Here is a 12,536-nt window from a genome sequence, read left to right as displayed (position 1 = left end):
CAAGGTGCCTCCTAAGGTACCTTCTCTGGTCTGTTTTGAACCTGTTGCCCAATAACTTCACTGGATGTCCTTTGTCTAGACTAGAAGAACACTTATGAGTGTAAATGTCATTTCTACCCACAAGCAACATAATTTGGCCCCATTTGAGTATCATTCCTACTGCTGAAGGAAGCCCAAGCTTGGTTCTGCTCCATGTTCACTTTGACTCCCTCAGCTGTTTTGGAGTTGAGGCACCAACCCTGTGTCTTCCAGGATCACTATTTGTGGTGGCCCTGAAGGGGTAGGTGAGGTGTGGGTTCTGCCACCCTCTGAACTGGCCTGGGAGGGAAATGACACAGCTCAGCTCCACGATTTACTTTAATGAGATATAAAATCAGCACCCCTTGAAGGGTCCAAGGGCAGATTAACCATCAGACCTGACCTGATTTGTCGCTGTTATTGCAAATGTGGATTGGCCGCACGGTGAGAGCTTTGCTTTGTCAATAAATCCCAGACACAATGGACTGCAGGAAAGGGAAAACGATCCCAGGAGCTGGGGAGGATGGGGGAGACAGCTTCCGCTCTCCTACGGCAGCCAATTGCCTGGATCAGGCCTACAATGTTTAATTCACAAACATGCAATCCTCCTTTTACGTGTCCCCAGGCAGTCTCATAGACACCACCTGAAGTATATTAGAGCCTGGCTGATTATGGGTCTGCTCCAAAGCCGTCTGAAGTCAGTGGGAGTCTTTCCCCTGACTTCACTGTGTTTGGGGCAGGCCCTGGATGAATATCCCTCAGGTTAGACAGTTTAATCATCCATTCAGCAGTACACAAAGCAGATCACATACACTTTTAGCCTGCATTGTATGGTGTTATGAAACGAGAAGATTATTTGATATGATTCAGAGATAGCTCCGGTATAAGGTAAAAAAAAAAATAACACCTTTGATGTTTAACATTACACTTCAGTTATTCCTTGAGGGGCATATTCTCGTCACCTTACCCAGGTGAATATTGCTCTCGGTAATTTGGTCAAAAACATTCCAACAACCTTCTTTTCAACAGAAAATGTTGGGGGGTGGGGGGAGAGCAGGGGCGGAAATTCAGCTTGATGGAGATTTCTGCCGAAAAGAGAAAAAAATAAAAGGTAAATTTTGTGTTTTTCTTCTTTTGACAATCAGGAAAAAAAAATAAAAATTGGTTTTGAAGGGATTTTATAACAGGACAATAAAACTTGTCTTTTTTGTCTTTTTTTTTTTTTTTTTTTTCTTCTTTTTTTTTTTTTTTTGCCTAGGGAGAAACAAAAATTTCCCAACAATTGCATTCGCCATGGCACAGCTATTTCCAGCTGAGGCATCAACCATGTATGTACTATCAACCAGGCCTGATTCTCATCTTGACTCTCTCAGATCAAGCTATAAAATGAGGCTTTGTCCCTCTTATTTTATTTGCTATTAGAACAAGATTGACAGGACCACCTTCCATGAACAAGGGGGGTAAAATTTAGGTACATCGCACCCCAAAGCAGGCCTTGTGGGGCCTTATATCAAGAAGCCTGATGAAGATTTTTCTGTTATCTGTAGATACACAAAGAGGGCAAGGGCAGGATACCTGTAGTTTACTTGAACACTTCTGTATCATTTGAACTATTCCTAGAGATTTCAGGAAAAAATCGCCCTCAATCAGTGTTAAAAAAAAAAAAGGCAATAAAACCTTCTGTACAGGCACAACACACTGTGGCCAAATCCCACGGACTTTGTGAGCAACAGGGCAAATCAAAGCCTCCTCCTTCAGAGGAGAAGCAAACCACAGTCCATGGCCAGTGGCAATAATTGAAGCCCCATTTCTAAGAGATTTGGCGGGGGATGAAACCCAGCGCGGATGGCTGTGTTCTGCCTCTTGAATCCCCTCCCACCGCCCCGCAATACCCTCGGTGCTGCTGCTGGGGGCGGGGGGTTTAACTTTACTGGCACAAGAGTTTCCTTTGTTGATGGGAGCTGGGTCTCCTCTAGGGGACTGGGCTGATCCAGCTGTACTGGTAAAGCCTTTGTACTGTGGAGCAGCTCAAGTGTAGACCTGCAGTGGGTGCCTGCCCGCACCTTTGCTGGCAGGTCGATAAGACCAGCGCTGAGTAAAGTTAAACGACCCCGTGCTGGAGAAGTGCCACACGTAGGAGCCAGCAAGCACCTGTGTTACTGATCCAGCACATCTCTTGAAATGCCTCTGGACTGCACTTCTTTTCAAGCAGGGAATGTCTTTCCTTAGGAGGTGTGTGTGCTGGGAGAGCCACGGTCCCTGGCTGGGGGTGTTTCAGCACAGGGCACAGGTACCAGGCAGCTGTGCTCGCAGTTATCAGCACAACCACGGTTTCACATGGAGCACCACAGTCCTGCCCAGGTGGGGTGGCATCTCTCAGGATGCCTAGAAAGACTGGAGAAAGCAAGCAAAGATGAGACTTCCTGAGATCCTCGGCTTTAGTGTCCAGCAGCTGGGATCTGTGGGCTCCCAGGTCACCCATGTGAGATCACTGCTCCCCTAAAGCCTATGAGATTCTGTGTAGAACACATTTTACAGAGTGATTCCAAAGGCTGCCAGAGCAGAGAGGATGGAGGCCTGAAGTTAGTGCTTCTCTCCAAGAGAAGGACAATTCTTGGTTGACTTTTCTGGGAGCAGGCTATGCCCTGCGCTTGTGGATCACCTGACCCAGCCTGGGAAGAGGCTCATTGTCATGGAGAACTGCCCATCCCAGGCATGGCCTTGGCATTTAGAGGGTAGTGGGGGCCCTCAGAGTGGGACTGCAGGCTAATTCCGTCTTTCAACTCCTTCAATTGGGCAATCTCAGTAAATCCACAAGCCCACAACAAAAAAAAAAAGCCCCACTACTTTTAAGCGCCTTTCATTAAACTCAATCCTCTTGTCCTCCCTCTCCCAAGATTTGCTTAAAAAAAAAGTCTCTTTTAATGACAAAAAGAAACCCAAAAGGCTGCCATTAGCTCATTCTCTTGGCTCCTTTGCAGACTAGGTGTCTATTTGCTGAAATCTACTCTGGAGTGTCCCTTGGGCAGGTCCCACAGGCCTTGGTTCCAGCTAAGGGTGTACTTTCCTTGGAAGGAGTGGGATTTGGTGCTAATGGCTGGACAGGTGCACTGGAGACAGTCAGACTTGACAAAACCTCCCTGGAGCCTACCACCATCCCTCAGGAGTGGGGCTGGAGCACTGTGGTGGGTGAATCCTTCCTTGACACTGCTCTGGCAGGTTCTGGCTATGCCACCACCAACCGATGTGGCACAAGGTCCTTTGAGCCACAGGATATTTTCTGAGAACATACTGCCAGGTGCAGGCCACAGAGCAACACAAATTTGCCAGATTTGGGATCCTCAGGAGCAAACATTTATGGATAATGCCTGCAGAAACATAGAGCTGATGGAAGTGGCAAAGAGTAAATGCTGAAACAAATCTGGGTGGAAGAACACAAGCTGGACACACATGAGCATCTCGTGTTGATCCAGTGCTTGGTAAGGTCTTACAGCAGGCTGGCAGAGTGGGGAAGGGGTGCAATGGTCACTTAGACATGTGAGTATGCAGTTCCTGGGCTTATTAATGACTGGCTCTATATCTTTTGGAGGCGTAGGGAATCCCTCCACTGCTTTTAGATCAAACTCAGCAGTCCAAAATTCAAATAAAGCTATTCCACACCTGGTGGGATTGAACTCCAGCAGAACAAGACTGACCACCTTGTCTTTTTTCCTAGTGGTAATCTGCCCTTTCCCTCCCATTACCACTACCACTGCATCACCTGAGACAAAATTAAAATCAAGAGGAATTATCCCTAAAGCCAGAAAGATGGTATCTGTGCTGGGAAGGTGTGAGGGGGGGGGGGATGAGGCAGGAGTTGCCACCCACCCACTGGTCTCAGCGATTGCACAACTGGCGGTTGGCCAATGCTGGGGCAAGTACTTGGTCCCAGTGCTGGGGCAAGTTCTTGGTCCCAATCCCAAACACATGGAAGTCATCTGATGTTTTGTCATGGCTTCATTATGAAGAGCTGGTCTTGCGTCACTGCCCTGTACAGTTATGCAGGTAGCCAGTGAAGAGGTGCTGCCAACTGTTTTGTTTTCCGAATAGCCTGTAAGGATGGCCTTATATCACCAGTAAAGAGGTGCCGCCAACTCTTTTGTTTTCTGAATAGCCTGCAGGGATGGTATCACGGCAGATGCTTGAATGTTAAACAGCTGCAATTTCATGCTTATTCATTATTGATGCTGCATTCCTCATGAAGACACTTATGCTCTAACCACACACAGCCCCCAACAAACAGCTTATGCAAAATGGCAAGAATTAGGGGTTGATTGTTCAGCATAATGACTGTTTGAGGATGGATTCTCCTTTCTCAGCAGCAGGAAATCAGGAAGGCTTCTCTGAAGTGCTGCCTGGCCCACTAGCTGACTAGTCCCACCTCCTGACTAGCCCACAGTGTAAGCAGGTGCAATCCCATTAGAGAAAAACTAATTTGCAAAAACGGACCAAGCCAACAGCCAAGCTCAGACCTCGTACCTCCTGCTAGCTGGCACCGCGCTGGAACCAGCCCCACTGCTTTTACTTTTGCAAGCTTTTATTTTTTTTACTAAACCAGGCTGAAAATGGACAGTTGCAATTCAGAACATTTACAAAACCAAACAAACAAAAAAGCCAAGAGTGCCCACTCTGCACAGAGAGATTCCAAGAGGCTGCAAAACAGCTAAGATGTGTCTCCTGATCTGATATCCCAGATCAGATGTTTTTCTGTTTTGCTGCACAGATGAAATTGTTCATAAAACTTTGCACCTTTTATCCCAAATCACGTGAAAGAAAAACCTGTCTCCCACAGTTTTAAAATACTTCAAATATACTGAGGAACAACCAGGCCAATATCTAACAACTGTTAACATTTTATTCCCAATAGCTGTTCAGCCTGAAAAGTTTCATTAATACACTAACGAACAAAAACAAAACCAACAAAAAATTCAAAACAAATAAAACAACAAAAAAAGAAGGGGAAACGAAGTAAAATAAACTTTAACAAAGTTTAAAACACATTATAAATAAGTACAGCTCCAGAGCATAATTTACAAATATAAAACCACATAGAAACGTATGTACAGAAGAGTTACATTACATACAAATATGTATAAAAATAGCCCAGTGTTTATTCTTGTGCTAAAGCTGCATGGCTAGAGTTATCTTTGGTACTAAGCTCAAGGAAAAGGGTTGTTTTACAAGACACGGCCCCGCTGTACAATATGCCATGCACAGGAAGACCCTCTGTGAGTTTGAGAACGTTTTGGGTGGGTTGTTTACCCAGAGTATCCCCCTGTGCATTGCATATTGCAGGAGCAGGGCAGAAGCAAGGGCTGACAGAGGCAATTGCTGGTAGAAGAGTTTTTTTAATACATTGTACAAGGCACTTCATAAGAAATCTCTTCATTTTCTTTTTCCTGTTCTCTTCTAAGACTCACTGGATGTCTACACTTGGCTCTTGCCAATACCACTTTATGGTTATAGTTTTTAAACTTCTGGTTCTACATTCAGGATTAGAAACCTCTGAAAACATTAATTCAGTCCACGCCTGTAGAATTTAGATGGCAAACCACCTAAACCACCTAACATTTTCCAGGATGGGGAAAAGACTTTGCATCTGCCTTCTGCTGGTGTTTAAGGGGTGTTCTTGTTCTGAAAGGTGAGAAGATCCCGTCTTCCTGGGAGAACTCCTGGGAAGTGTCCACATTGAAATGCTGTTTGCAATAAGCATATGGTCCTCTGTGCTGCCAGGTACACCTGCAACTCCCATTCCCTTTGCAGCCCGACGGCCCCGGGACCCTACACCTCGGTTCCATCCCGGGTGTAGATGAGGCTGTTCACCGTGAAGTTGTAGTAGTGGTTGTACTGGGCTCCCTGGCTGCTGCTGCTAGGATGGAAGGAGCTGTAGTAGGCAGGGGAAGGTCCCGCAACCCGCTGCAGCTGGTCTGGTGAAGGCACCTCCTGAGAAGAGCTGCTGGAAGGGGTGAAAGTGCCACTGCTCAGCTGTCCAGCAGAGAAGTTCCTATGATGCAGGTCACTGCTGAGACCCCCCGTCAGCCGGCTGCCCCCGCTGCTCAGGGAGCTCATGCCACTGAAGAAGGTGCTGAGGCAGCTGGGGGTGGATGAAATGATACCGGAGGGAGAGGAGCTTTTTGGATGGTCCCTGGCAGAAGGTGAGGGGTCCAGCTCCGGGGGTGGGCTGTTTCCACATGGTTTGCCTGTGGCTGGGATGGGTCGCTCTTCCTCGGCCTTCAGGCCCCCCAGAGAGGAGGCCGCGGATGCGGTGGCGGGGGCGTTGGGCTCAGAGCGCCGCTTGCGCTTGCGACGGAAGTTCCCGTTGTCAAACATCTTCTCACAGTTGGGATCTAAGGTCCAGTAGTTTCCCTTCCCTGGTGGAAAACAGGAGAAACAAGAGAGAAAGTCAGCTTCTGTGACAGCGAACCCCACTGCTGACAGATAAGCAGCACCCATGTCTTGTCTGACTGGCACAGACCCCACATCTCTCCTACACCTGTTTCTCCTCTCTGTTGTCCATCCAGTGTATGGATCCAAAACCTGTTTCCAGGACATCACCACCTCCATCCCTCCAATGCTCAAGTGAACCTTAAGGTCACATGGAGGAGGAGAACCCATCACAGAGCATAAACCTCCGGGGAGAATCTGTACCTCTACCTCAGACTTAGCTAAAGAAAGCAAGAAGTGGGGCTCCCCTTGCTCTGGCTGCCTCACAGAAGCTGGGACACTTGCTGCCATCTCAGCACTGACTGACAAGGCAGTGTCCCTGCCATGGCTCTTCTCAGAAAGGCTGATGGAAAGCCGGGCTGTCACACTCCGGCACTCCGAGAGGACAGCAGGACAGCAGCACTGAGCTGTGGGGGTCGCAGACAAGCCGCCCCACGCACAAGACTTGGTGCGAGGTGCTGTGGTAGCATCAGCTGTCCCCACGCGCCTCCTGCCCACGGCCAGGATGGGCGCAATGACCCCACAAGGTCCCGAGCGGGTCCCGCCCGGCCCGGCCCCGCCCCGCCGGGACGGACCAGCGCTGCCCGGGCGCGCCCCCGCCCACTCCCGGGCACCGGCTGTGCCCCGGGGCCGGGCTGGACAGCGACGGGCAGGGAGGGGAGCCGTGAATCACGGCCCAAGGAGCCGGGCCTTGCACAACCCGGGCTGCTCGGGGAGGGGGCGAGGGCTGCGGCCAGCCGGCCCCCGCCTACACCTCCCGCGGGGCAGCGCCGGGCCAGGCTGGGGCGAAGGGGGACGGTCACCTCACAGCGCCCGGGTGAGGGGACGGGGGAGCCCGGTCTCCTCCTTGGCGTCCCCGAGGATACGAGGGAACGCGGTCTCATCACAGCGCCGAGCGCGGGCTCCTCAAAGTGCCCGACGAGTGGGGATGGAGGAGCGCGGTCTCCTCTCAGCACCGGCCCCGAGGGGACGGGGGAACACGATCTCCTCACTGCGCCCGACTAGCGGGGACAAGGGACCCCCCGGCCACGGGGACCACTGCCACCCCCTCTGTTCACGGCGGTGCCGGCGGCTCCTCCGCTCCCTGCCCCCGCTGCCCCCGCCAGCCCTCCCGTCCGGCGCGGGACCTCACCGGGGTCGTCCTCGTCGCGGGGCACCTTTCGGAAGCAGTCGTTGAGGCTGAGGTTGTGGCGGATGCTGTTCTGCCACCCGGCCTTGCTGCGCTTGTAGAAAGGGAAGTTCTCGGCCACGTACTGGTAGATGTGGCTGAGGGTGAGCTTCCTCTCGGGCGCGCTCTGGATGGCCATGGCGATCAGCGCCGAGTACGAGTAGGGCGGCCGCACCAGCTTTAGCAGCTCCTCCTGGCTGGCCAGGCTCAGCCAGCTCAGCTCCGCGCCGCCCGTCGAAGGCGACCCGGGGGCCGGGGGCGAGCCCACGAGCTGCCCGCCCCGGGAGCAGCCGTACGAGGCGGGCGGCAGGAAGGGGGCGGCGGCGGCGGCGGCGGCGCCGGGCGGGCCCTGCAGGTAAGGCGCGGGGCTGTTCATGCCCCACAGGTACCCGGCGTTGGCGGGCGCCCCGTAGTCCCCCAGCGCGTACCCGCCCGCCCGCTGCCCCGACGAGGCGGCGGCGGCGGCAGCGGCGGCGGCGGCCGCGGCGGCGGCAGCGGCGGCGCCGGGCGGGTGCAGGCTGGGCTGGGGGTAGACGCTGAAGTTCTCGCTGCAGTACACCGCCATGTCGGGGGCTTCCTGCGCGCTGCGGGGCTGCGGGGGCGCGGGGGCGACCGCCGGCGCCGAGGCTCTGGGCTGCGCCTGCTGCAACTCACCGGCGCTCATAATCCCTGGCCATGCAGGGCGGCCGGCGCTCCCCCCCACAGCTCCCGTCCTTCTCCCGGCGACAACCCCCCGCCCCGCGGCCCCGGTGGCCCCAGACCAAAAAACTCCCGGGGGGCTGCCGCGCGGCCCCCTTATAGGCGCTGCCGTGCGCCCGGACTCCCCGCCCGGGGACGGGGCCGGGGATGGGCGGGCGGGCGGCGGCGCGCAGGGAGCAGCCAGTAGCGCTGCTTGGCGGCGGGGAGGGGGGCGGACGGGGGCAAGGCCGGGCCCCGAGAGCCGCGATGGGGGAGGGACCGGCGGGGGAGCTGCGGGAGGCGCCAGGGATTTGGCTCCCGGCAGCGCGGGGGCGGCATCCCCGAGCCGGACCCACCCCCCGGGCTGTGCCCGTCCCTCCACTCGCTCCAAGTCCTGGGGGTTTCTCCGCTCTGCCCGGCCGACCCCCGCCTCTTCCGGCCCCTTCCCGGGGCTCTACGATTTGCCCCGGCGCTCAGGGATGCGATCCCCCTTTCCCACGGATGCGATGGTCCCCGATCCCTTCGGCCCCGACGTTGAGGTCGGAGGGGGTGAGCATCGCTGCGGTTCCCACGACGGGAGCGCGAAGGGTGAAATTCGCTTAAGTTCTGTTCCTGAGTTGTAATTTTACCGCCCGTTTCACAGAAGCTGGGACTGAGATCTCAGTTTATAAGCTTTGGATAAGGAATTGCTTTGGATAAGGAATTGCCCGAAATTAAACAAACACCACCGGCGTGTTCGCTCGCACCGCGGGCGGAACGGGCTGGCGGGCACAGGGCGAGATTTAGTGAATAAAAGTTGATTTTCGCCTTAGTGTTCCGGGGCAGCCTGAGCTAAAGCGCATCCCTTTGCAGAGAAGAAGCTCTCGGTGTTCACAACAATCCCGACACCCGGGATATATACGGGGATCAGCTCTGGCAAATCCTCTGGTCCGGAGCAAAGCACACGTGTAACAACAAAAATACTCAGCGGTGCGGGAGGATTTAGAGAGTCTTTGTCGGTCGCTTACCAGATACGTGAGATGTACATCTCATCCCCGCCTGTTAAATAGGGCTGTTATTCAGTTTTCTGCTGGTAAAAATGACTGGAAATGCCCTTTCCAGGTACATATGCGAGGTGTTCTCTGCAAGCACCGGACGTCAGGATTTGAGGGAGAGAGGAGCTTTTGGGAAAAGTTTTTGCGTTTTATGTCCTCGATAAAATAGAAACGCACTCGTAAATTAGTGAAGCTGAATCGGGGAAGCTTTCCCAGGCTGCCTCCGATTCCAAATTTTCATCCCTAGTGTGATCTAAGTAGCGATATAATAGCTGAAGGATTTTCAACTTTGTATTTCGTTTAAAAACAAGTGAACAAACCTTTTGGATGCAGAGAATCACCTAAAAGTGACTGAGTTAAAGAATTACGATTTGAGGTTTTCTCCCTTCATCATAAGGGAGTTCGGTTTTTTTGTTGTTACTGTCTTTTTCTTCGTGTTTTTTTTTTTTAAATTAATTGTTTGTTTGTTTGTTTGTTTTGTGTGTTTTTTTCTTTCTTCTTTTCTGCTGTTATTTTTTTCTGTCACTGTTGCGTTTGCTGATTTTATTTTGCATCCTTTGGGAAAAGAGCTTCCGTTTGTATTTGGATAGCCGGAACGGCAGAAGAAAAGTTTACATTACGTTTTGCAAGGTGCCTTTTCCCCTCTCAGCTTCCTTGCCTTTGCAATTTATAACAGCTCCGCATCTCTTTAGAGCAGGGTAGCTCTGGAAAATGCTGGTTTGAAGCCTGACCGGACAACAGGCATCTAAACCAAGCAGTTTATTGGGAAACTGCAGCTAGAAAGGACATTTAAAGGACAAGAAAGATTTTTGAAAAGCAACTTCCGTCTGTGTTTGAAGATTTATGCCGAAAATATTATTCTCTAAAATTGCAACAAATCTGTGTTTATCCGTTTGGTCAAAACCCCCACGATCGTCGCAGGAGGAAGAGGAGCGGTCAATGGTACCGCCGTATCGCTCAAAATTGAGGTTTTTGCTCCAGGGACTTGATGTTTTTGGGCAAGGGCAGAGCCATCTAGAGGAATAGCCCGGCTATGGCGAGGCAGGGAAGGCAGTTCCCCTCACAGGCATGGTGTGCTGCCTTCGAGTTTTCCTTAGCTAATTTCTCTGCTTCCAACAAAGGAAACGGGTGAGAAAAATAATGCTGAATTAGCTCTAATAAAAGTACGTGTCCTCAGAAAACTCCAGCTTGCTTTACCAAATAGTAAGGAATGTGAAACAAAAATAGCTTCAGAAAGGTTATTACATAGCTGGGATGGCACGAATATGCAAACCAACACTTAATTTAAAGAGCAGAGAGAATAAAGCTTTGATGGTGTGACGGCTGTAAAAACATTTAATTTTCTTAATGCATTTATCCTGCAAGTAGCGTGCAGTGTTGCCTCGAAACATCGTCAGCTCTCAGTACAGACCTGTTGCTGTTCCCTTCTGCCAAGGCACGAGGAGAGCATGAAGAGATCCAGCACCCTGCCTCTCTGCTTTCTAAATGCTGCTTTTTTTTCCAGAGAGCTCTGGGAGACATTTGCCTTGCAGAAATGCACCGGGTAGCTGGCAAAAGATGCTGAAACACTGAACTGAAATCAGTTTCAAGGTAAGAGTCTGAGGCTACTGTCCATCACTGGGAGCAGGCTTGGGGCTGGGTTTTGGCAAAGCTGTGACATGACTCTGTTATTACTGAGTGCTGGGGACATTCGTTAGTGTTGGCACTGAGTGTGGGGCAAGGAGGTCTGCTGGGTAGGGGACCCCATGGCACCTCGGTGTCGGGCTGAGCCATAGCCCCAGCCAACTGCAATTAAGTGCAAACCTCTCCAGCTTGCTACCTTGGAAAGTGTTTCAAGACTTCCCAAGGAATAATGCCTCAGGAGAGCAAAGTCCTCCCCATCCTTGCTTGTGCTTGCCACACTGTTCACTTTTGTGTTGCGCTTGTCCTTGTCGTGCGTGTGACAAGCGCTTTTCCCCCTGCTAGGAAGACACTGTGTTTGCCTCTAAGGCCCAGCTCCTCTGAACATGTAGGTACAGGCTTAACTTTCCTGTTGTGAATCTCAGGCGTGTGCAGCTGAACACAGAAACCTGAAAATGCTTCAGACCTGAGCACCCAGCTTTGCAGTGGGAACCGATACCTGCACCCACCTGGGTCTCTCTCCATTTCTCGAGGATGCTGGGGTCCTGGCACAAGGTATGTGTTGGAGGATCAGGACATACTAGCCCATACTGGCTGATATTGCTATTATTGGGAGGATAGAGAAACCAGGATCCCTTCAATGACTCTGAATTGCTGCAGTGAAGCAGGAACCACAGGTTTGTTTTGTTTTGGCTGCACTGGCAATATAAGTCTCACTTTTTCCCCAGGGCTGGCAAGAAGCAAGGCAGCAAGTCTATGGCCCACACACAACCTGCACATGAAGCATTCGTTTATATCTTTCTCCAAAGTAGTCAATGAAATTGGGACTGAGTTCTTGATCCTCAGGGACAAAATGGGTAAATTATCTTTTCTCTTGCAGTGGTTCAGTACTATGGCTCCACCCTCAAGAACGGTAAGGAATTGACTAAGAACAGCTCAAATTAAATTTAAGATCTGGTATCACTCCCTTACTTACAGCCAAGCATATTCCTCCCTATACTGAGTACTTCACACCTATTAATGTGCTATAAGAATGTCTCTTTTTTTCCATCAACCTCTGATTTGTCCTGCAAATGGCTAACAGAGAATATCTGATGGTGTGCAACAGAGGTTTCACTGCCATGCATTTGGGAAGGGTGTTCTGTGTATGTGTATACAGGTTGAAGTAATTTTTATCCCTTACCTAAGGACAATAATGTATATTCCTCCCTCCCTGTATCTAGTCATCTATTGGACCGAAGTTCTGGCGATTAAATTTTGCCAACTTACCTTATGATAAGATCAGAGGTTTCCAAATCTTTCTTGATTTTTCAGACCCTACAACATTTCCTGGGGAGGTGTCCTCATTCCACGATGTTCAGGCTACCAACAACAGACTTGGTTTGGTTTGGTTTCGAGTTCATGGTCTCTGTAAAACACTGCAGGCTGCAGACTGAGGGTTAGCGTTTTGGAATAGCACATATTTTCCCACTGTGTTTATGTGCTGCTGAGTGTGATTGAGCTCCTGGACCCGGCCACAAGGCAAGAAATAAATC

At 51.3% G+C, this 12,536-nt stretch overlaps 1 protein-coding gene across 1 annotated transcript; it reads right to left on the bottom strand.

The window, feature by feature from the left end:
• Nucleotides 1-5,020: 5,020 nt before the first annotated feature.
• Nucleotides 5,021-8,333, bottom strand: FOXI3 (forkhead box I3). Its single transcript, XM_017835217.1, has 2 exons — nt 7,634-8,333; nt 5,021-6,428 (listed from the first exon to the last, which is right to left on the bottom strand). Exons 1-2 carry the CDS (start codon nt 8,331-8,333, stop codon nt 5,839-5,841), a joined length of 1,290 nt encoding a protein of 429 aa, XP_017690706.1. The 3' UTR covers nt 5,021-5,838.
• Between the last annotated feature and the right edge of the window lie 4,203 nt (nt 8,334-12,536).

Source organism: Lepidothrix coronata, unplaced genomic scaffold, assembly GCF_001604755.1.
Source record: "Lepidothrix coronata isolate B3197 unplaced genomic scaffold, Lepidothrix_coronata-1.0 Scaffold252, whole genome shotgun sequence".
In the NCBI taxonomy this organism is placed as follows: domain Eukaryota; kingdom Metazoa; phylum Chordata; class Aves; order Passeriformes; family Pipridae; genus Lepidothrix; species Lepidothrix coronata.
This window is presented reverse-complemented; position numbering and strand designations above follow the sequence as displayed.

Bases quoted from the DNA above. Each gene is read 5' to 3' on its own strand.
- FOXI3 (XM_017835217.1), bottom strand. From the start codon at position 8,333: ATGAGCGCCGGTGAGTTGCAGCAGGCGCAGCCCAGAGCCTCGGCGCCG. The intron at 6,429-7,633 runs GTGAGGTCCCGC...GTTTTCCACCAG, and splicing joins CCGCGACGAGGACGACCCCG to GGAAGGGAAACTACTGGACC.